The sequence below is a fragment of the Mus pahari genome, chromosome 5 (genome assembly GCF_900095145.1).
Source record: "Mus pahari chromosome 5, PAHARI_EIJ_v1.1, whole genome shotgun sequence".
Classification (NCBI taxonomy): domain Eukaryota; kingdom Metazoa; phylum Chordata; class Mammalia; order Rodentia; family Muridae; genus Mus; species Mus pahari.
In genome coordinates, this window is record NC_034594.1 from 137,069,875 (window position 1) to 137,095,415 (window position 25,541).

At 40.5% G+C, this 25,541-nt stretch overlaps 1 protein-coding gene across 6 annotated transcripts in view; it reads left to right on the forward strand.

The window, feature by feature from the left end:
• Positions 1 to 25,541, forward strand: part of Nme7 (NME/NM23 family member 7) — a 123,889-nt gene that overhangs the window by 36,165 nt on the left and 62,183 nt on the right. For all 6 annotated transcript variants that reach the window (XM_021197750.1, XM_021197751.1, XM_029538319.1 and 3 more), the window contains one exon: positions 2,329 to 2,434. In XM_021197750.1, coding sequence (XP_021053409.1) covers positions 2,329 to 2,434 — 106 coding nt within the window. The remainder of the gene's footprint in view (positions 1 to 2,328; positions 2,435 to 25,541) is intronic.

Consider the following 25,541-nt stretch of genomic DNA (forward strand, 5'->3'; position numbering starts at 1 on the left):
ATAGGAAACTTTTGGGATAGCATTTGAAATGTAAATAAAGAAAATAATAATAAATTTAAAAATGGGGTACAGAGCTAAACAAAGAATTCTCAGCTTAAAAAAAAAAAGAATACTCTAGAAAAAAAAATTAGTCCTGTTGGTTGCTGTTGTCGAGTGTGGTTTTCTCAAAATCTGACATTTGTTGCCACCCATCTTTCTGTAAAAGATTAAATTGCCAAGGCTCATGTTTGTGACTTAATTTAGCTAAGAATACTAGTTTATGGATCTATAATAGATATTCCAAAGTAAGGTTTCATTTGAGTAGTCCGTTTGTAATCCAGATCAGGCGATGGTGTAAGGTAAGTAGGCAACTAGACCTAGAACATGCAGCATAGGTGAAGAAGCAAGAACCCGAGGTCTTGGGCCCGCAAGGTAGCGCAGTGGGTAAAGGCACTTGTAGCAAAGCTGGTTGTCCTGCTGTGTTACCTGGGACCCATATGATGGAAGGAGAGAAATTTATTACCATAAATTGTTCTCTAGCCCATGCACATACACACTGCAATACACATAGACATACAGACATGTAATAAAAATTTCAAATCAAAAAAGTTTCTTTTTTTTTTCCAAAAAGAAAGAAAAAAATCTAGGTCTTAACAAAAAAAAAAAATCAAGATTTCTCCTGTGAGAAGTTTGGATGTGAATATTTGTAACAGCTTGTTTGTAATAGTCCATGTTAGCAGTATCATAGGCACCCAGCAGATGGACAAATGAACAAGCCACTGTGTAGCCATCCGTGGAACCTGACTTGTAAAAAAGAAAAAAGGGAAAAGAATGAATCACTGAGGACTGGTGAGATGGCTCTGCAGTTAAGAGCACCGACTGCTCTTCCAAAGGTCCTGAGTTCAAATCCCAGGAGCCCCATGGTGGCTCATAATCATCCATAACAAAATCTGATGCCCTTTTCTGGAGTGTCTGAAGACAGCTGCAGTGTACTTACATTTAATAAATGACTAACTAACTAAATAAATATTAAAAAAAGAAGAATGTATCACAGGAAGGAAATCTCAGAATACTTTTGTTGAGTGAAAGAAGCTAGAGAAAATAGCATATATTGTATGAATCTATTTATATAAAATTATAGAAATTAATGTATAGTGACAAAGTAGGTTAGTAGTCAATAATAATAATCATTAATTTTTAAGTGTTCTGCTAACAGACTCACTCAAATATACACAGTAGTTGAAGTAAATTCTCCTCCTCCTGCTTGCTTGTTTTTAAAAATATTTACACATAAAAGTAGAAGGGAGGCCATTAGAGAAGAGGATGAAGAAGGATGGAGGGAAAAGTAAGAGTAATGTGGGATTGGTAAGGTCACAGTACATGTGGACTTCTATGAAAATGTCCCTATGAAGCCTATTGTCCTATATAATGAATGTATTCTAACAAAATATAAAATTTGTTAAGATAGCATATTAACTTATCTGTTATCTTTTAATTTTTTTTAATTGTAAATTTGAATCAAGGTCTCACTATGTAACTATAGTTGCCCTGGGACTTGTTCTTTCGGCCAAGGGCACTTATACCTGCCTCTTGCCTCTTCTGCCTCCAGACTGGCAGGTTTGATCTTTCAAGTATAAATTCAGTGAAAAGAAAATACTTCCTCGGAGGCAGGTTTTGTTCTAGATGTTCGGAAGCTAGTAAGCTCTGCAAGTTGGTTCTTCGAATTTATAATGTGGTAGATGACAAGTTCTTGAATAGTCCCAGCTGTGACGGATATGTGGCGCTGATGGGGGCATCGGGAAAGCTCTGTGGAGGTGAGCATATTCTGAGAGTCCTTTGCTCACTGGCAGATGCTGGAGCGTGGAACAGAAGGTTTTGTGGAGAACACCGTGGAAAGAATAATGCTAAAAGCATAAATGCATAGCAGCATTTAAGTCATTCGAAGAACTGAGTAATGTGAACGCCTTTGTGGTTCATTCAGATTGCCTACTTGTTGGTATAATGAGCCATTAGCAAAGCAAACAACCACTGTGTGAGTCACGCCATAATATATTGCTCATTTTGGTGTATAATAGAACTATTATTGTAAATTATGATGAAATAACTGTAGTTCTCAGACTCCTAAGCATCAATGTTTCTGTTTCTGTAAGGATATCCTTGTTTTAATTTTATTTTATTCCTAATGCTGAAGTGGCACTTTCTTTGTAAATTCACATTTAGAAAACTTGAAGCAAAGACTTTCTGTCATGAAACTTTTAAGTGTAATTGTGTATCTCCAGAAATAGTCTACAGGTTTCAGGTAAGAGATCATCCGTGTCAAGTTCTTTTCCTCATCTTCCCCATCTTTAGGAAATGGAATTGTTTTTTCCTTCAAGTGGAGGCTGTGGGCCAGCGAACACTGCTAAATTTACCAATTGCACCTGTTGCATCATTAAGCCCCATGCTATCAGTGAAGGTAAGTGCTGGGTTGTAGATGTTTTATTATGGGATAGCTTATTTTGCTAATGTTTGTCTTCTTACTGTGTTTTACATGGTGAAGTTAAAGTATACTTTAGTATTTCAGGTTTTTTTTTTTTTTTTCTTTGAAGGCACATGACTCAAGGCTATATTTAAGGGGAAATCTGTCTAGATGTCTGTCTCTGTCTTTATTTTGGTATCTGTGCGTTCGTAGTAGCTGTTCCGTGGGCTCCTGCTCACAAGCGTGTTCTTCATGCTATGAACAGATCTTGCTTCTGTGCTTTGAATCTTCTGTCTTTCCAACCACGTAACTGAGGTTCACTCTCTTCACTTCTTTGCTTAGGTAGCACCCCCAGTGCTTTACTTAAAGCACTCTGTATACGGCTGGAGAGGTAACTCACCTGTTTTAATGAGAGGAAACAAATACTTAAATTGCTAAGCATCATCATCTTTAACTGTTTTATTCAGTTAGATATTTATGTGATTTAATTCTGAGGTCCACATAGGGCCTTCCACTTGCTACTAGATAGTCACATTGAACTAAATCCTCATCTCCTGTTTTAATTTTTTATAAAGAAAAAATATGAGGTTAAAATAAAGCAAGATTAGAATAAATATTAGCTTTAGAATAAATATTAGCTACGTAACTTGTCACATAGATAAATATAAGTAATATCTAATAAAAATACATAAATTAATGATGTCAAAATGCTCAGTTTTATTACAACACATATAATATTTTACTTATATACATTTAAATAATCTACTTTTCAAGTTTAAAAACATTAAGATATAAAATTAAGAAAAAAAAATGATAAAAATCTTCCCAGGTGCCAGCATGAACATTTTAGAGTTTTTAAAACCTTTTTTCTTTTATCACTAAGCTTGAATTACACTGAGACTTTGTGATCATTTTGAAATTTATGATCAGTCCAATTCACTGTGGCAGTAATGAAATTTGAAGTCTTATGTCAAATTTCTCATAGCCCTCATTTTTTTTAGTCATCTCTCTCTGTGATAATCCTTATACTGCTGTATGATTTTTACCCATGGTTACTCTAGTCAGAGACTAAGATTTAAAGGTGAGTTACTAGTTAGAGAAGCACTGCAAAGGAACGGGTCATGTGCTGACTTCCTCTGGAATTCCCAGGGTACCTGATCTCCAAGCCCTGGCTGCAGGAGGTTTCCTGCCAGGTAACCTGTAAGAAAGAGCATGGCCTTGATGGGGTTCTTATAGACTGGGCCTGCGGAGTGGCCATTGGAAAATACTGCTGCGGCTAGGTTCTTCTGTCTCTCAGAGATGGAGCCTTTGCATAGTTCATTCCGTACCTTTGGGTGGGGATGTCACACAGGGGAATCACAGCTCTGTCCTTTGTGTATGCAGTCTTTGATAAGTAAGCTGTTTGCCCAGTTGGAGGGAGCTTGTAAAAGAAACAGTGCCTGTTTGAGTGGTGTATTGTTGGGATAAATGACTTTGGGGGAGTTCCTGGTGTGCAACAATGAAGTCTTTTACTGACTTGCGTCCTTATCTTTCACGGTAAGAATTTCTGGGCATAAATAGTAGTCATGTGTATGTAGGCAGTGTTAATTCTTAGTCCTACATTTAATCTATGAGGTTACAGTAATTTCTCCTCTTCTGAGAGGGCTAGGGAAAAGAGAAACTTCTGTTCAGTTTGTTTGTTTTTGATTTTTTAAAATACATTGTGAGGAGAAAAGTGTGTTTGAGGTTTTATGTTTTTGTCTTGTTTTTTTAATCTAGATTGAAATAAGTTTTCATCTCAGAGCTCAGAACTGAAAAGAAAGTAAAAGCAGGTGAATGTTTGGTTTTGGATTTTTCATTTTTAATTTTAAACTCATGTTTATATGTTCTCAGTATTATTTATATGTAGTTAATTTAATTCTGTCAATAAAATGAATAGTCATAAAATATAGGGAAGTTAGAAAAAATCATAACTGTATAACATAATTACACAGATGAATATAACCTACAAATCATATATAATTTCATAGTATACATAATTGAAAGGTATCAAAATGAAATTTATGTTACATATATAATTTTTATGTTTATACAGGCTTAAATCATTTCAGTCAGTTCTCTAAAGGTTAACTGTAAATAGAGGTATAGGTAGATAATTTTATTCTGAAATCTGATTATGTTCCTTGAATACTGTTCTGTTGATTACTATCCATATATATTGGATCAATTATTTTGCCTTTTTGTATCCTGTTCACATATTTATAAAATGATAATAATGCTATACCTTTTGGGGTAACCAAGGATTAAACTCTTAGATTATATGAAATGTGCTTAGGACAATACCTAACACTTGTTAAGTGCTGTGTGTTTCAGACATTGTTGCTATTATGGTTAGAATCCTTTTATCACCAATACCACGGCTAATACCATGCAGGAGCTTAATTTTCCACTACAGTTGAACTTTTCCCTCGTAAAAGAGCAGTTTAAAATGCTACCAAAACTCACCATCCACCGGGTAACAAAAGTAAGATTCCTACTTTAAGGAAAAAGGGGACTTTAATGTTTTCTCTTAGTTAAAGTCTGTGTCTAAATTAAGTTCATAAAGTGGGATTGTTGTTTAAAAGGAACTAATTTAGCAGCTTCTATCTTTTATTTATTCTTTAACAGTTTGTGTCATTCATACCATGTAGCTTGAGGGTACCATATCTACCCTCAACTCCCCACTTCCAATTCCCCTAGATATCTCCCAGCCTTCCCCTTTCCCACTCCCATGCCCTCTCCTTCCTCCCTCCCTCCCTCCCTCCCTTCCTTCCTTCCTTCCCTTCCTCCCTCCCTTTCTCTCCTTCTGCCCTCTCTCCCTTTTTCTCTCCTTCTCCCTCTTTCTCCCCCTCCCCCATCCACTGAATCCAATTAGTGATGCCTACTGGAATATTGACTGTCCTTGTGTGGATGACCACAACTACAATGAGGTCATTCGAGTCACAGCCGTGTCACAGCCGTGTTGGGTCCAGATGACAGCTTTTCACAGTTCTCCCGATCGTTCAGCGCATACATTCTTTCTGCCCTCTCTTTTTGTGGCCCCTTGACCTTTTTTGGGAGTGTGAACGGGAAGGTTGATACAGATGTCCCAATTAAGGTTAGAAATTCACAAGTCACTGATTCTCACCATTCTGACCAGTTTTGAGTTACATACACTGCTGCCCACTGAGGATGCTTCTCTGACCAGGGTGGAGAGCAGCACAAACCTATGGGTATAAACATGAACATGGAAGGCAGATTGGTACCGTGTCTGTTTAGCAGAACAACAGTATTGGTTCTCCTTTAGGGCCTATGACCAACTAGCCGTGGCTTGCTGCTCTCTGGTTGCCTGTTATGGTGCTAGGCAGTAGGCGGTAACTGGGCTGGAAATACCGCTTTTGCACATGGAATGACCAAACAATTTCACCTTTAAAAATATTAACTTATTAATTAATTGAGACTAAAGATTTCTTAGAACATTTCCAATCTTATAGCAGATTCATGCATGAGACTCTTTTATTACATAGGTGATGATATAGTTCATTCTGAATTTTGCTTTAGTAAAATCAAGGTGTTTTAAGCTTTGTCTCAACCTTGAAGTTTATGTATTCTATGATTATTTGGAGTTGTATCAGAATTCCTAATAAAGAACCCTACAGTCTGTATTTTATGTTGTCTGGGTTGAGAATATTTCAAAGCAATTTTAGTATTTTTGAAATAAATGTATAAAAACACGGTTGAGATTTCTTTGTTTAACCGACTGTGGAGAATTTATTAGAACATTGACAGTTTTAACTTTAGTGCCAGAATTGGCTCTGATCGTGCCTGACTGACACAGGTCTGGTAGCAGGAGCATCTTATCACTTCTAAATCTGGGTTTTCTTAGAGCTTCTTTTAGTGTTTTAGGATTTACATGGAGACTTATTTTGATGCCTGGTAGACCAAGAGCCCTGCAAGACACATTCTGTCTAGTCAGCCTCCTGATTTGGGTCTGATTGCATTATTAGTTAGGCTCCCAGCTTTTTAAATTAAATTTCCTTCCTGGCATTCAGCTTCTGGGAGGTGTGAATGTTTTTCATGGAGAAAGATTTAGTTGAAGCATTCTTAACTTTGTTGAAACAATGACAAAAAGATCTGGGCCAGGCGTACTTAGGTCAAATTTGCAGTTCTGTGCTCTGTGCGAAAGAGTTAAACAGATGGCATTTCTATCCAATGTTCCCACATGTACATTAAACTACATGTAACACAATGCTTCATGTATACTTTTAATATTCTCTGAATTTTAAAGTTTTGGAACTTTTTAAATTTGATTTTTTTAAATTCCATATATGCCTACCATATTTACAGCCTTTAGATTAGCTTATTGGGTTGGTCATGGTGGTTCGTAGGCTTTAGAGCTGTGTAGAGCTGTTTGTTAATTGCTTTCTCTCTTGGTAGCTCACACAGCTCCTTTGGATACTTTGAGAACTAGTCCTCAAGAAGAGGCTCCCAGGTCCATTCTAGTTCTATTCCTCCAAGTGCTGTGTCTGAAGTATATGGTATCTTCAACACTAAGGTCTTACCTTCAAGTTCTGGGAGGCAGCCATGGTAAATGGTAATAGATTATATTGTTTTGGAGTCTCTTGGATTGTGATCAATAATTTGAAGGGAGGTTTCCAAATACTTAATATTGGGGGTTTTGTTACAGAGTCTATGGCTCTTTAGGGGAGGATCATCATTCCATTTAATTTCTCTCTCTCTCTCTCTCTCTCTCTCTCTCTCTCTCTCTCTCTCTCTCTCTCTCTGTGTGTGTGTGTGTGTGTGTGTACACATGTGCATGTGCACATGTGTGTGCAAAGTACCTATGCCCATCTGTCTTCCTCTCTAGAACTTTCTCTCCTTGTCTGCCCCTCTGGTCTCTTTTTACTTTCCTGGTTTCTGCCATTACTCCAGATTGTATAGTCACATCTAAAGATTCAGAGCTAGGATTCACAGGTGAGAGGGAATGTACAGTATTTGTCTTTCTTAATCTGGGTCACAACTCGGCAAAATAGTTTCCAGCTCCGTATTTCTTTCAGTTTCATGTTTTACCTGCAAATTTCATGATTTCATTTTTCATTATAATCAAATAGTATTCCATAGTGTTTATACACCACATTTTCATTAATCATATATCAGTTGAAGGCATTTATGTTGTTATGTTGTTTACATTTCCTAGCTGTTATTCTCAATAGTGATGATGAACATGGATGAGCAAATATCTGTGGGGTAAGATTCCAAGTCCACTGGGCACATGCCCGCTAGTGATTCCGTTGGGACATGTGGTAGATCTGTGGTTTAGCTTTTGGGGAATTCTCCACAGGGATTTTCATCATGGCCATGCCTGTTTGCAAGCCCTGGCATCCTTGCCAACAAACACTTGTTGTCAGTTGTTTTCCTGATCTTAGCCATTCTATCTGGGAAAAGATAAAAATCTCAAAACAGTTTGCATTTCTCCAACTAATGAGAATGTTGAACACTTTTAAAGATGTTTCTTGGCGATTTTTGTTTGTTCTTTTGAAAGCTCTCTGTTCAGATCTGTGAGGGTTTTTTTTTTTGTTTGTTTGTTTGTTTTTAATTGGGTCACTTGTTTTCTTTACTCTCTTTTAGTCCCTGTGCATTCTGGATATTACTCTGTCAGATGTGTAGCTGCCAGAGTTCTCTCCCAATCTGGGCTTCCTCTTTGGTTGATTGTTTTCTTAGCTATACAGAAGGATTTTTGGTTGTGTGTTTTTTTGTCTTTTGTCTGTTTCACCAGGTTCCATGTATGAGTTGTTGGCCTTAACTCCTAAGCAAATAGAATGCTCAGGAAGTCCTTCCCTCCCCACACCATTCACGTAGGTACTGCCTGTATCTTCTGGCACTTTCAGAGTTTTAAGTTTCACACTGAGGTCTTTGATCCACTTTGAGGTGGTTTCCGTGCAGGGTGATGGGCATGGGTATGCTTTCCTTCCTCTAACTCACGGACACACGGGTCTCCTAGCATCTTTAAATGCACTTAGTGATTTGCTAATTAGGAAGCATCCCAGGAACTCTTCACCTCCTCTCTTGCCAGTTAATTATAACTTTGAGAAAGGATAAGAGTTAATGGCTAGCTGGGCGTGGTGGTGCACGCCTTTAATCCCAGCACTCGGGAGGCAGAGGCAGGTGGATTTCTGAGTTCGAGGTCAGTCTGGTCTACAAAGTGAGTTCCAGGACAGCCAAGGCTATGCAGAGAAACCCTGTCTCGAACCCCCCCCCCCAAAAAAAAAAAAGAGTTAATGGCTTGGGGAGATTGTTGTATGTTATAATACAGAGTCCTTTAGGAATAGTGAACATAGGACCACGGATGCAGTTCAAGATGGAGTAGCTTGCCTGTGTGCACAAAGCCCAGCTCAGGATGGAGTAACTTGCCTGTGTGCTCAAAGCCCAGCTCAGGATGGAGTAGCTTGCCTGTGTGCACAAAGCCCAGCTCAGGATGGAGTAACTTGCCTGTGTGCTCAAAGCCCAGCTTAGGATGGAGTAGCTTGCCTGTGTGCTCAAAGCCCAGCTCAGGATGGAGTAGCTTGCCTGTGTGCACAAAGCCCAGCTCAGGATGGAGTAGCTTGCCTGTGTGCACAAAGCCCAGCTCAGGATGGAGTAGCTTGCCTGTGTGCACAAAGCCCNCTGTGTGCACAAAGCCCAGCTCAGGATGGAGTAGCTTGCCTGTGTGCACAAAGCCCAGCTCAGGATGGAGTAGCTTGCCTGTGTGCACAAAGCCCCAGATTCAGTCCTCAGCTGAGACTATGCTTTTGTATTCTGATCTTCTGATCCTACTTGGAGTGTGACCATACTATCAGGCATGGAATCTGAGAATCAGAAATGATCGGTACATCCCAAAAGTAGACCCATGTCGTGCCTCAGCTCAGATTATTTGTACCATGAATATTCAAATCAAGGGATCAGAACTATACATAATAATTCATATTAACTAATCATAATAATTCATATGAATGATAATCTTATAAGTGACATCCTAACTTGGTGAAAAATATTCACAGTTTATGACAAATTTTGGAAAAACCGATACTGGTATGTCTAATATAAAGATAAATGATGAGCTAGTTCATGGAAATTATAAACTAGGCCACCTTACTAAAATTTTCTAGTTAAATTAGAATAATAATGCTTACATTTAAAATGTATTGTCATAGTTTGGCCTCAGTTGTCAACCAGATATAAACCTAGACATTAATAGGAAGAAAGGATCTCAGCTGGAGAACTGTCTGTGAGGCCCGCTCTGTGCTCATGTCTGTGGGGCATTTTCTTAATTGATAAGTGTTGTAGGAGTGCCCAGCCCACTGTGGGCAGCGCCATCCTTAGGCGGGTGGGCCTGAGCTGTATAATAAAGGGAGCTGAGCAAGCCAGGGAGCAAGGCAGTAAGCATCCTTCCTCCATGGTCTGTGCTTTGCTCCTGCCCCAGCTTCCCTGGATGATGGTGTGTGTCCTGTGAGCCAAAATAACGCTTCTTATTCCTCAAGATGGTTTTGGTTGTGGCATATTTCACAACAAAAACAAACAAGCACTGGGATATATTAATGTGACAAAAAATAGAGATTTTTTTTCCTATTTTTATATTTTCAAGAAATTATCTTCCTATTTTCAGTGAACCCTCTATATCCGCAGGTTCTGCATCTATGTATTCTATCAGTTGTAGCTGAAAAATATTCACATACACAAAACTGCATCTGTACTGAACATGTGGTGACTGGTTTGCCATTCTTTACAAGTTACAGTATAACAATTACATATGTAGCATTTCCATTGATGATGTGTCATAAATAATGTAGAGAAGGCTAAGTATTCCGAAAGATGTGTGTAAGTTATCTGTGAATATCATGCCATTTTATATAGGGGTCTGAGCATCTGCAGATTCTGGCATTCACAAGGTACCCCACGGTCAGTTCCCTCGGGCCACTGAGGAGCAGCTGCGTCCTTGCTTAGGCTGTTTCTGTTATTCCCCTTACCCTTTCTGTAGGCTAGTCTTCTGGTCTACCTTTAGGCTTCCCACACACCTGCTCCTCTTCCTTCGCCCTGCCTCTCCACCCTCTTCCAGCATGCCCTGTGCATTTCCTTCTCTTTCTCTCCAACCACAACGTGTAATTTCCTTAGCGTGTGGGTCCCAGCTGGCACTCCCTCTTGTACTTCGTGCTCATTTTCATAACACTCAGCACAGTTTGCTACTCTATAGTATGTATGTAAATGTCACTCATTGTATGTACTGCATGCATGTTGGTTGTTGGCTAATGATCATTCTATGTCTCTCCCACAAAACAGAACTTTTATTATAGGGATAGTTTTATATTTTTTGTTATAATTTAGATTGTATGCAATTTAGGAATTTCTTTTAGCAGGCAAAAATCATTAGAGAATATATGGTATTATCTGGAATAATTGGGATTTAAAAATTATTAATATCTTTTGTTAATTTACTGTGGAGTTAAGAAATGTTTCTACTGACTGTATGTTTGAGGGAAAAAAAAAAGGTGCCTCTGGTAGTTTACACACTTGGTATCCGGCCTCTTGTTTTGGGAGGCTGTGGGAGGTGAGATGTGGCAGACAGAAGAGGGTTACGGGAGTGAGTCCCTAACCCCTGATTCTGGCCAAGTTTCTGCTTTGGTCTGCCCCTGAGATGAGAAAAACAACAAGCTCCCACACCAAGACTGGAATATCATCTGTCATGTTCCACTCTCGCTCCCCATGAAATTAAAGACCCAAAATGAATCCTTCCTGGAAATTGTTTCTGGGCAAATATTTGGTCAGAATACTTATTATTGTTCTATGTGATTTTCTTTTAACTGCTTTTTTTGTGTACTTGAGTCACCATTATGTATGACTGTTGTTAATTATTAATTATATAATTAATAATTGCTAATTATATAGCATCTCACTTTATTCTCATGTCCTTTGTTTTTGAACATATGGATATTCATATCTTTTTTCATATGTATTCAATATAAATGACTTTGATGTCTTTAAATTGGATCTAGTAGTCTTACAGTATTTGAATTTAATTTATTAATATTTATTGCAATTAATGATCTGTTTGAATTCATTTCCTCAAAGATTTTTTTTCCACTTGTTCTTCTTGGCTTTCTGAAAGTCTTGCTCTCTACCACATACATAGACAATCTTTGTAGTGCCCACTTTCCCTTTGTTCATAAGCTGGTTCTAGAGTCATAGATCAGGAATTTAAAAACAATACATGGGGCCCGAAGAGATGGTTCATCAGGAAGAGCCTGAACTGCATTTCCAGAGTCCAGCATGCATGTTGGGTGGTTCACATCTCCCTGCAGCTCCACCTAGAGGGATCTCACACCTCTGGCTTCTGCAAGGCCTTGCACTCACATGCACTCCACACACAAAGATACACACAAATACACATAATTTTTTAGGGGAAAACAATAAGCAGCACTTTGTCCATATTGGGCTGACTGCCTGGTTTTGTGAATACACTGTTTTGTTGGAGCTCAGCCATAGCTGTTCAGTTCTGCTTTGTCTATGGCTGTTATTAGGTTGTACAGCAGAAGAAGCTGTAACATACACCATGTGATGGAAAGAGCTGTAAATATTAATTACTGTCTTCCATAAAACCTTCCTTTCCCATAAGTTATGTACTTTAATTTGTTATGCCAAATTTTAGCATGTATACTTCACTCTAAATTTTATTTATGAACTTAAACTTATTCACTCCAGACTTGTACTGAGTAGGAAGAAATTAGAATACTTTAAACAGCTGCTGAAATCTCCCATTGTTGTGAGAATGTTAACTTGTGACTTTTTAATTTTTATTTTTAAATCAATTTTATTGATTTAACTTACATAACACAAAATGCACACATTCTAAGTTTAAAGTTCTGGTAATATATTTGTTGCCTTGAACTCCCTGAATCAAGAAGTTCTTAGCTTATGAACTTGGTTTTTGCTCAGTGTGTTCCTTTTGGAGACTTTCAGAGGATGTGTGCATGGTTTTAGCCTATTATTCGGTTGCTCAATTGATTGGTACTGCTCACAGCTGAAGGACGGAGCAGATTCATTCTGTGCTTAATTATCCGCCTTCACAGTCATCCTTTCTATTAAAGACAAAGAAATGGAAAGTCATGGTGTCTGCTATCATTGGAAGTCAGAGGTACTCTAACACCTGACTAGAGAGGAAAGTGAGATCTGTTGCTAGGCAGCCGTCAAAGCACCTAGCAACTGCAGTGGCTTAGACATGAGGAACCTTAGGGTCCCTTCGGAGCCTGTGATGCATATTGCACACAGAGGATCTGCCTCATCTGAATGAGAAGAAACTTAGGAGTCTAGAGAGCAGCAGGGAAGAGCTTTGTGGACTCCTGCCCTGGTTTGTGGTGTCCAATACTTGGAGTTACTGTTACCTCTCGGAGGCTTTGCCGTGAACTGCGTGATCTTGGAAATAGTCCCTGGCTTCCTTAAAGCCCTCCTTTTCCCAACCGTTTAGTAGAGGTGATAGAATCTACTTCCTGCCTATTTTAAAATAAGTGATATCCTTAACACCATTTGTAACTGTGGTAAAATGTTAGCCACTAAGAGTAATTTTAGAGGCCATCTCATCTATTTAGAAACCCAAATATATTTTGAAACTCACATTGGTAGTATTTTAACTATGGCTTTCTCTACAACAAACCACCCTCCAACTTAGTGTTTTAAAGATGATTAGTTGTTGCTCACAAGTGTGTGTACAAGTGTTAGTTATTGTGTAAGTGCCAGTTGAGAATCCCCCCGCAGGATACCTGAAGGCTTTAAGCATGTGGCTCCAATAAGTCCTCTGAGAGCGATGCAGAACTGGCCATGTGCCACTGTCTGTCACCCTCCAGGCTATCCACACGACCCCTCCCTGACTAAAGCTCAGGATGAGGCTTCTGCTCTTGCCCCACACATGGGGGTGGGTGCACTGTGCAGCTGGTGTGGCTTCAGTTACTGTGATGCTTCACTGCTCTGATTTTCTGTGCCTTTGAGCTGTCCTGTCACCCTTTTGTGGATTTCTGAGGTTCCTTCTCCCTTTTAATGTACGTGGCACTTCTTCAGCGGGTCAGCATTTAGTCCACCATCTTGCTTAATAGTTTTATTTGATCTAAAATGTAAATCTTCCAACTGAGTCTAATGCTTAAATAAGATTCCACTTAGAATTCATCTATTTCAGAGTACTCTAAAGAATGATAAGGTAATGAAAGGGAGTGGCATCAGTCTGAAACAAAACCTTCAGGACTGATTTCAAGTGTACCAGAGTCATCTCACCTACTTAGTCCCAGGTTGCTGCCAGCCTTCCTTACAACGAACCAGCCATGCTGCCACAGGACCATGAAGAGAGCTCTGGTGAAGTAACTGGAGTCAGTACCTCACTCCCTGTTCACACACAGAGGCCACCTAGGTGTACTGAGTGTCAAGACAGAGACATGGACTTGGCAGTGACTTCGAAATGAAGAATTTATAAGAGAAATTAAGGGCTTTGATCCATAGGTTTTTTTGGAGTATGAAAGATGTGCAGATATGCAGGCTAGCAGGATGCAGAACTGGTTCTTGGCTCACATAGAGTTACTTCCAGTGACTGTGCCCCTGTAGCATTTTCTATAAACATAAGTCCTCCCATCATTTCCCATGTCATCTGGGAGCCTGGGCTTTCCAGAGCCTTGTCAATCAGTAAGCCTGTTCTTTATGTGTTCTGCCCCTTCCTCATAAGAACCTGTTGTAACTACACATCAGAATTTGCACACTTTCATCTTCCACAGGGCATGCACCATTCCTTAGTCTTCTGATAGCAGACTGTGCTTTCTTATTTTCCCATTTTTTCAAACATTTAATAAACTGAATAATAAAATGTCATATGTGGCAGTTCCCCAGACCCCACCTCCCTAGGGCCTGGGTTGGAAGAGGGAAGGGAGGAAGCAGGCTACAGAAGAGAGCACAGTGTGGGAGGGAGGAAGGTCTGGGTTCCTCACTGTGTGGTTACACAGACACTGGTGCTCAGGGCTAGAAGACCGGGAACCAGGTAGTGCTCAGATAAACATGTCTGCTGCAAGGTCTTTGAGGTCGATTTTCTTTCAGCCTGTGTCATGTGCACCTTAGGTGTCATCATCAGCTCTAAAATGGTTGAAGATATTCCCCTCTACTAGATGATCAGCCCACTAACAGACTAGCAAAGGAAACTGGTGAGGGAGAATGCTTTCTATCATTGGAGACTATGTAACCACTGGCATTAATCCTCTCTAGAAGGTTCTTTGTATACCTAGAACTGAACCTCTGAACAACTGACTGGTTAACCACATATGTCAGATGGCTTCTCACCAATGTCTGAGTGGTGACCCTTGAATCTTAAAACACAGTAAAATGTTGAGAGAAGGGAATTATTGAAGTTTCTTTTATAAATATTTACCAGACCAAAAATAATTGAGTGTCCTGGGAATCCAGCTCAGTCAGTAAAGTGTTTGTGTTACTGAGGGCCTGAGCTGGGATCCCCAGCACCCACATTAAAAAATAAAACAAAACAACAACAAAAATTCAGTATGGCAGAGTTCAGTATGGTTCATCAAATTCAGTATGGTTTATCTCTAACCCTAGTGTTGGGGTAAGGGAAAGACAGGGACAGATAGATGATTTCCCCAAGCTTGCTGCCTAGCCTTAGCCAATGGGTAAGCTCCAGATTCAGTAAGAGACCCCGTCTCAAAAAATGAGATGAAAGGGTTAAGGAGATGACTCAGTGGTTAGGGGCACTTGTCTTTACAGAGGCCCTGGGTTTGATTCCCAGCATCCACATGGTGGCTCACAACTGTGTGCAACTCTAGTTCTAAGGGATCCAGTGACCTCTTCTGCCCTCCACAGGCGCCAGGCATGCATGTGGTACACAGATGTATGCACTTGCAATCAGAATACTGAATAGGACAAATTCCCGGGGGGAAATGGTGGTGCTGCCCACCATCAAGTTTTCAGTTTAGTTCTCAAACCAAGTGTTCACAGAGACAGCTCAGACACCTCCAGTGCATGACTCAGTCCTACTCTAGAGCTGCTGAATGAGCTCAGAAGGTGCTAACCCAGCTGAGAAGTCCAAGGTTAGGGCCTGTGAACAGGCATGGTCCACAGGCTCAAGTGCTTGTTGGGCACAACCAAGTTGAAAGAGCACTGTCTATCAGTAGTGGCACCATCGTTCCACCCCCAGCTAAGATGATGCTTCTACGTTTGCTTGGTTTGTTTGTTTTTTGTTTGTTTTAATTGATGTTTTTTGGTGTGAATGTCACTTCTTACATCCCAGTCCCATCTCCCGGCCCCTTTGTATTCACTCTTCACCCTTGCAAGTCCCACCCCCAAAAGACAATAAAAACAAAACAACAATAATGACAAAATAAAAGCATAGAAAACATCTCATCGTCGAAGCTGTAGCATGTCCCACAGTATTTCCCTCTGTCCACACATCTTCACTTGGAAATGTTCACTGCAATGAGTCATTGGTCTGGTCTGAGGCCTTTGGCTTCTGCCACACCTTTGGTACTGGGTCTGGGACTCCTCTCAGTTATCCTGTTGTTGCCCTCCTGTGTCATGGAAAGTCTTCTGCTTTGGAATTGCAGGACTGGCCCTCTCATGCTCTCCAACAGTTCACAGATGGTGTAGAATTTGGGGTGGGCCAACTCAGATAGCTGGAACTGGGCCTGGAAGTGTATTAGAGAGCTTAGCAAGCTCTTCAGCACTGCCCCAGCTAGCCCACCCAGTGCTGCCACCAGCAGGGGCAAGGTCAGCACTCCTTCACTCCTGCTCTCCTGTGTTCCTCTTCTTTGTGAGGGACCACAGCCAGTTTCACTCTGCTGCCCAGTTGAGGTATTTGTGGCCCCTAGTGAATTGTGATTCTTCATTGTCTTAGGGTTTTATCGCTGTGAAGAGACACCATGCCCAAGACTACTCAGCAGTGGTGGCACATGCTTTTAATCCCAGCATATGGGAGGCAGAGGCAGGCAGATTTCTGAGTTCAAGGCCAGCCTGGTCTACAGAGAGAGTTCTAGGACAGCCAGGGCTATAGAGAGAAACCCTGTCAGGAAAACCCAAAAACCAAATAAATGAAAACATGTAACTGGAGCTGGCTTACAGTTCAGAGGTTTAATCTATTATCATCTCGATGGGGAAACATGGTGGCGCAGATACAGACATGGTAACAGAGAAGTAACCAAGAATTCTACATCTAGATCCGCAGGCAGCAGGAAGAGACAGTGAGCCACTAGGCCTGGCCTTCAGCTTTTGAAACCTCAAAGCCAACACCCCCCCAGCTATAGCTTTCAGAAGTGTCTATCTAATTCCAGGATTTGCTGACAAGCCCCAAAAATGCCAACCCCAAGCTGCTCATCCCAGACAGTGACATGTATAATGAAAGTCTCGCCTCTGGCCCCTGGAGCTGGCTTCCTTCAGTGAGAATGACTCTGAGCCTGAGGTCGGTGGCTAGACCAGTCTCTGGAGCCAAGTGCCTATTGTAGGCTTCACTGATGGAGAGGCGAAGAACTGGGGGAAGCTCCAGGGGGGTGCTTGTCATCTGCACCACAGCCCTTCACGATGATTAACGCTCAGGAGTTTGTGCAGCTCTCAGTGCTGTGGCTGGCATTCCTCACGTTAGGACACTTGGGAGCAACCCCCTGCCTCACAGCCACTTCAGGGGCTACAAATTGGTAGACTCAGAAGGGTGGGGCAGTCAGTCCAGCACAGGGACTGAAAAGCTAACCATGACCAGCAGAGGCCGCTGCTAAGCAACCAAGTGAAGGCCTTTGGGGATGTCAGTCACCAGTACAGTTCAGCATAGAGCATCAGAAAGCACGGAAGACGGTGCCACCGCACTCCTTTCTGGGCTTTTCGTTGTACTTTTACGAACATATTTTAATATTTACTATATTTTATACTGTCTTCTATCCATCTTTTTTAGTCATCTCCATGATCTCTATGCCCTTGTCTGATTTTGTTTTTTCTTTATTGAGCAATCTTCTATCAACCTTTTTTTGTCTCCTTATCGTTTCTTCCTTTCTACCTTTAGTAGTGTTTTGACTGTGCCTTTCCAATTTTTAAAAAGGCTTGCATATGTTTTTGGTTTATTCCCTGCTTATCTTTATCTGTTAGTAATGCATTTTCTCATGAAATCTTCTTGTTTTCCTCTCCTCCTATCTCTTGCTCTTGCCTTCTTTTCATTCTATTCCATTCCTTTTCTTTAGTTTGTCTTTTCTTCTTGTTCTCTCCATTCTCCTTGCCCCCTCATTTACCTTAAGTAGCAATAAAAAATAACAATGAATAGGTGGTAAAACCTACAGGGATGAGCCTTGCAAAGCCAAGCAGTCACCGGTGCAGGGGAAGGCTAACCGTTGAGAGACCTGTGACAAGAGCGCCCGCTCGTGACATCACTGGTGGTTAGCTCCAAAGCTATTTATTAAACTTCACATAGATGCCATACCCTGTACTGTAGGGTTTGTTTTTATTTGCAACTCATATATGGAAATGAAGTAAAGCATAAAATGTATGGCATACACACGAGTATGCTTGTGTATGGGTTGAACATTTTAGAAGAACATGGGAGAAATGAACACAACAATGAATGTCTTTATTAAGAGCTGAAATTCTAGAGTAGGGGAAATTTTACTTTTGTGATATACAACTTTATTTTCATTTTATATGGTTCATCATTTCCAAATTAAGGAATAAAGAGCAGGAGAAATTAAGACAAAACCAGTTGTACATTTATGATTTCCCTTGGTTGGGTAGGTTGGGTTGGTGAACATAGAAAGGCTGTGACGATTTTGTGGTCCTCCTACCTCAGACTCTCAAGCGTCTGAGATTACAAGCCTGCACCCATCTGTCCCACAAGACCTTGCTTTTCTGTTAAGTTCCCGGTCATGCTCACACTACTGAATGCTGGCACCATACTTTGAGGAGCCCCAGCATCAAAACTGTCTCATTATCAACATGGTGGGAACTAGCGGGAAGGTGGTCTGTACCAGTGAGTATAATACACACTGCACAGGCAAGGGCAAGAATTTGATTATAGCACAGACTTCACAGGCAAGGGCAAGAATTATTTATTTGATTTGTAGCTAAGAATGTGTCTATTTTGAAGCCTGTTGTATAAATGACAAGATAGTTTTCCTGAAGCTATGCCAGAGCCATTTGAACCAACAGAAGAAGCAATGTTCTTGAAATATTGTGTCTAGCTTTGCAGGTCTCCTTAGCTGTGACTTTGGGTGGCTAAAATAAACAAAACTGCATAGTCCCTTAAAAAGTATAAGCAAAGCCAGATAGCCTTGAGAAGCTTCTAAAATGTGTTTCTTGAAAAGTTGACAAACAACAGAACTAATTTTAGATCAGGGAAAATATTTGTTTTGTCCATATATAGACAAATGTTTACATGGCTTAGAGTTAGCTTTTCAGTCTTTTTGTGGTGTTTGACTCTAAAAGAAACAAGTTTCTACCAGTGTTTTTTCACATATATAGCATCCTTGTGATTGCACTCTTGGAAATCTAGAAGCTTCAGAAGGAGTTGCTCTTCTTCCAGTCCCAAAGGAGTTCATCTCTCCGATGAGGAGGACCCTCCCCTGCAGGGAGCTGGAGGTCCCTGTGGAGGAGAGCCTAGCTTTGTAGGAGTTCACCTCTCTGATGAGGAGAACCCTCCCTGCAGGGAGCTGGAGGTTCCTGTGGAGCAGAGCCTAGCTTTGTAGGTTTCTGGATTTCCCTAGTCTCTTACATTGTTTTCTATTCTTGATCTTTTCAGTCTTAAGCCTGCTATCTTACTGCAACCGGGCTAGGCTAGCTGTTCCTTACCTCCTTTGCTATGTTAAACCTATTCTGTCTTCACAGTAAGGAATGATTTGATTGCTCTTCCCTGGGCATCCTGGCTTCTGTCCGCCTGTTCTGTCCACACTTTGTTGGTATGGAGTCTACCCTTACTGTTTCCTATGCCTGCAGTTACAGTGGATCGATTTTAATGAGTGGACCCTGCATTCTGGGTAAATCTGTAAAGCTCTTATTTGCTCCTCCTTCCGTTGCCTTGCAGTGAGTTCTGAGTAATCCTTATTAGACAGTTGGCATGGAAAATGTTCATTTTAGATCTAGATGTGTGCTGTAAGTGGAAGGTCACTAAAATCAGGTCTGTTTTGTAAGCCTGTTTTGCTTAACAATAGGTTGAATTTTATGGTCGGGTAATGGATCAATAGGAGTTCCTAAGTGCCTTTCTTAGTTCTTAATTTAATAGTTAAACTGAATCTAAACTATTGTATGTTACTAAATTAATGCAATTATACTAAATTTTTTTTGCTTATTTTTGGAATAGTAGCATAAACCAGAACAAGTCAGCTGTATTTTGGATCTTACTAAGTGTTCTCTCAGTACTCATATGTTAATGACATACTTCATGGTGACATTGGAAGGTAAGGCCTGGTGAGGGGTTTTAGATCATTGAGGGTGTGTCTCTGAGGTGGATGAGGGGACAGAGCCCTTCTTTTCTCTTGCTTCCTGGCCATGCAGTGAGTGCTTTGCTCTGTCAGGCATGTCTTCTGTGCTAGGTAGTGTAATCACAGACCTAAAGGCAACATATCATAGAATGAAACGTGCCGAACTGTGAGCCAAAACAATTTTTTTTTTTTGTAAGTTGACTTTTCAGGTATCTGTTGAGTGATAAGGGAAGCTGGCTGAGACACAGCCAGAGCAATCTTTGGACTTCTGAAACATTTCTCAGTGAAAATAACCACTGAAGTAGAGTTGCTTTATAACTTCTCTATTGAGAAGACAAATATTTCCACACAGTTTTATACGCAGTGCTATTTGTTATGTATGTTTGCTTGGATTAGCATTAAATTTCTTCTGTTGAATATAGCAATTCTTGTGATTTCTTTTGTGCTTTATTGCAAATAAATCTTAGTGCTCATAATCTTTACCTTTGTTTGGTTTATGATAGTCACATTTTGAGAACACACTATTATTTTTTAGCTATCTTGTCTTTTATTTCACTAGATAAGATTTTAAAGGCAATAAAATGTCTCTAATGTGGTTTAAATTAATATTAGTATTTAGCATATTATCTACATATCTGTTTTATTAGTTTAAATACTCTTGGCTGTATCAAGATTAAATGTTCCTTAACAAATCCTACATGATAAATATAAATTTTTGTGGAGATTTTTCACTATTTTCCCATCTCTTAAAGTTTCTTTTATAAAGATTCCATGTGTATCTTTGTCTTGATGACCTAATCACTCTCACAGGGTATGCCTTCTAATCTTCTACTTGATTATAGCCAAAAATTAACAATGTATGTGCCTCCATTTGCTAATACATCCCATTAGCTTAGGGTCTCAACATAGAACATTCAGTCCATAGGACTACTATGAGTATTGTCTGAAGGGGTATGTGACTAGTACATACAACATGTGTGAGAGGAGAACTGCCAGGTCCATGTAGAGGTCTCAGTGTACACATGTTGTGAGAAGTGGCTACAAAGGCCGTTTTTCCTCATGTCCCTACATGGCCGCTGCTGAGCTGACTGAGATCAGAGCCCCTCTGTTGAATTGCCTTTGCCTAAGGTGTGGGACTGTGTGTCCAGTGGTTTTATTGTTCCACTGACGTGTATGAATGCAGCTGTTCTGCCCACATTCACCATCTTGATGACAGTTTTGAGTAGAATGAGTCTTTCCACTTGACACAATGTCATTCTATGTCCCAGATTGGCCTTGAACTTCTCCTGAAGTCCCGGGCTGGCCTTGGCCTTGCAGTTCCTCTTCTCTCACTTCGGTCTCACAAATGCTGGGATTTAGGTGTGTGCCACCATGCCTGGCTCTAAGCTGTTTTAGCTGTTCTCATTCTCATTGTTTTTCCATGTAGTTCTAGAATGGTTGTATTTTTATTTGTATAAAATTCTACTAGGATTTTGGTAGAGATGGTGCTAAATTTGTCAACTTAAAGAGAATTATAACTTGTTAATGTACATCTCGAATCCTACCACTTTGTTGAAACCAGTTATTACTTCTGTGACTTAGTTGTAAATTAACATTTCTAATATGGGAATCTTGGTTAGATTTTTTTTCCTTTCTGATCCAAATGCCTCTCACTTCCTTCTTGCTTCAGTACATTGTCTTAACCTCTGACAACGCATCAAGGTGGAGGGGTTTTCTACCCTCTTCTTTTTCTGAATTTATATTCTGAAGGATATTGCACGTTTTTTAAAATTCTTTTCTGCATCATTAATATGACCATGTGCTCTTTTTCATAGCTTATTAGCATTACTACATTAATTGACTTTTAAATAGTGAATAGTGTGTCCCTGAAATAGTTCCTACTTGATATGTAATTATTCTCATATGTTGATGAATTTTTTAGCTTTTTTTTTTTTTTTTTTTTTTACCCAGATGGGGTTTCTTTGTGTAACAGAGTCCTGGCATAGATGTGAACAAATTCAGAGACCCACAGCCAGACACACACACACACATACAGAGAGACAGAGACAGACAGACTTTGGAGGGCTCAACTCTAAATGGAACTCCCCCATCAAATTCCTCCCTTCATAGCTCAAGGAACCTTGGGGAAGAGAAAGCAAAAAGACTATAAGAGCCAGAGGGAGGGAGGACACCAAGAGAACACGGCCCTCTGAATCAACTGAGCAAGGTGCGTATGAACTCCCAGAGACTGAAGCAGCAAGGAGTGAGTCTATAAGGGCCGGCACCAGATCCTCTGCACATACATATCATAGCTTTCATTGTAGCACTTTCATGGGACTCCTGGGTGTGGGGACGAGTGGGTCTCTGATCTTTGCGCCTGCTCTTGGGGCTCTTTTCCTTCTGTGGCATTGCCTTGGCCAGCCTTGATGTGATGTTTTTTGTCTTGTATTTTATCATGTTTGGTTGTCTTCTAGCAGCCTGGCCTTTCCTAATGAGAGACAGAAAAGGAGTGGATCTGGAGCAGAGAGGAGGGGAGGTACTGGGAGGAGTAGAGAGAGGGAAAACTATGTTCAATATAGTGTATGGTAAAAGAATATTTTCAATAAAAATTTTAAAAAATATTCATGGATGTTTAGTTTCCAGCTCAGTTTCAGCTTTATCTCTTTGTGTCTTACAACCAATATATGTGGTCTCTTCAGCAAAAGGGTCTTATCATCTAGTTCTGGTGGGTATCTAAGAGGAATGGCAAGTGTTTATATCATTTTGGGGGGCCTCTGGGACCTCCCTAGTCAGCAATCCATAAGGACATACCTGGCACTTGAGATTTTTGTTTAATAAAAACTGTGGCTTCTAGGAACCGCTCGTGGTTCAAATCCTGCAAGTTCCCTGGAGTTCCCACTTAATGAACCTTAAACATGATGTCAGAACCCCACTATACCTGAATTGTACTACTGTAAGGAGCTGGGTTGCTTTATCTTACAACTCTTCAAGTACCTTAGACCAAGTGAGCCAATGTAAGTTTTTCACCTTCCAAATTTAATTCCTGCCAAAATGTTTACTGTTCCTTTTATGTTGATTCCAGTTGGTTTTAACTTGCCTATTTTTACCATGTGATCTTATTTCTTTATTTGAAGCAAGCCCATTTGTATTTAAATGACTCAATCTACTACTTCTGAAAGTATTTACACTTGAAGGTAGCAGAGGATTTTGTTCTCGTTTTACGGCCTCCCCTTGTTATCATTTCACTTCTTTATTCGGAGAGATGTTCTCCTCTAACTGCTCTTCTGCTCACTTGGCTGCACATGCTTTTGGGGGTGGGGTATCATCTGCCCTCCATCCTCACCCTGCATCAGAATAGCACAGGTTTGTTCTTGGCTTCAGGCTTCAGCAGGTCCAGCTCAGGATGCAGCACCTTTCCTTCCTGCGTAAGCAGGTAGCATGAGGAGGGCCCTGCTGATGCAAGATAAGAAAGCCAACTTGGGTTACCTGTCTCAATTTTATAAGACGACAAGAAAAGGGGCTGTGCCGAGTTTCAGGAAGGCTCTAATTAGCGACTGAGTAACTATGTCACCTCTGCTTGGTCTTTGCTTCTCTTGGCTCTCAGCTTCATCCTTCTAGATACATTTTCCAGTACTTTGGAGAAAGGGGAGCTGCCAACTGTAGGTGGTTCACTGGTGGAAGGATGTTTTCTCCAGTTCTAGCCCTAAAAAATGTCCCAGGGAAGGACTCTGTAGCTTAAGCTAATTATGGTTCCTAACTAAATTACTGTGGTTTGGGAATCAAAAAGTTGTGGCTGGTTTTGCTAAGATCTGAGCTTTATTGGGTTCTATAGGAACTTGACAGTTCTCTTGCTAGTCAAATGGCTAGGGAATCCCTTTAAAAGGAGAGTGGGTATAGTCACAGGAAAGAGCAAGGTTAAATAAAAAATATCTGCTATTGTATGAGTTGTGAGAAAGACATCTGAAAAGAAGCTTTTAAACAAACCAGGTGAGAAACTCGATGCATGGAGATGACAGTCAGACATTTAAGAGGTGACATTCATGGAGCTGTAAGCAAGCTATTTTAAAATGCAGCCGCTGTGCAAGCACTAGCCAGTTAAGTCACTCGGCTTTGTTTGACCCATTTGTCCTTTGCTTCATGGGACCCCATTTTCTTTGGTTTTATTGCTGCATGCATGTGCTTCATTTACATAGTGACTGCCATTTGTTCCGTCATCTGGACATTTTCTGTCGAGGATGGAGGAGAGGACACATGGTTACTGACTCTTTGTATTCTAAGCTGTTAAACACAAAACTGCTTTCTTAAATGCTTCTGTGACCTATCACCACACATAAGCAAGTGGTCATAAAAAGGCGGTGTCCATGGATCTTGAGCAGACTGGATAGCAGACATGGGAGCAGTAACTCCTTATGACCTAAACTAGTGAGGAATTTTCAGATAGGAATCAGACCCGAGTGTGACTGTCCTTGACAGCAGTGATTACCGTAACTGGGACCATAGCATCCTACTTGCTTATCTGTAAGTAGAATTGTGGTTCAAATGATCCATCCCACATGGAAACATAGATCGATAATACAGATTTACAATAGATACAAACTTTAGATATATCTTTATATTGGCCAGTGCAGTACTGCCTCACACTTCCATCAAAATACAGTGTTACAATGTGTAAAATTCATGTGACATTCCTTTGTTAGGTTTACTTGTGCCTTTAAGTGTGTTGACATTTGCACAAGGCAGGAGCATGGTGAATATTGTAGTGCTTTGGAATAGATCAAGTGAAATGCCAAGTCATATTAGTGTGTATTGTACTTTAAACTGACATGCTCTTGTGTGGAGAAAAGGGATAGAATGGAGTACTGTGGGTCATCTGAATGTTCTATGAGAAGAAATGGGAAGGACACAGGAACAACTTTTGTTCCAGAAGTGTCTAGGAAAACTCACATCCTATACAACTATTCAAACTGTGAGCTCTGCTGATGTCAACTACGTGCATTATTTTTTTGTCATTATATAACACTTTTATGCTGGAGTGATGTTTTTTGCACACTGTAGGTATGTCTCTGTCCTTCCTTGCCAGCCTAAGGCACCTTCAGATTGTTTAAAATAAAAAGCCTATGGCCTTTGGCTAAGGAGAGTAGGAAGTCAGGACTTCCAGGCAAAGAGAGGAACTGGGAAGGAGTGAGGTGTGGAAGATTCGCTGCTGAGTTACGGAAGTCAGATGTCTGAGTAGAGATAATCAGCCTTGTGGCTGGTTGAGAACAAGTTGCCTTAAGGTCTAGACATTAATTCATAAATAAATAAGCCCCCATGTCAGGAACTGAGGTGGGCAAAGGAAAGGCTAATGGTTCCACTTTTACTTGACAATCTGTTGCTTTTATACCTAATTTTGAAAAGAATTTTCTTTACAATTAAGTAAGCATGTAATGTTTATTTGTTAAATTATCATGTGTATGCGTGTTTTCCCTGTATGTGTATGTCTGTGCACCATATGTGTGCCTGCTGCCCTCAGAGGCCAGAAATGGGCTTTGGATCCCCCTGGAACTGGTGGCACAGATGGGTGTGAATGGCCACGGAGGGGCTATGAACTGAGCCTGGGTCCTCAGGAGGAGCAGCCAGTGCTCTTAGCCACTGAGCCACCTCTCCAGACCCCAAGGTTGAGCATGGATATC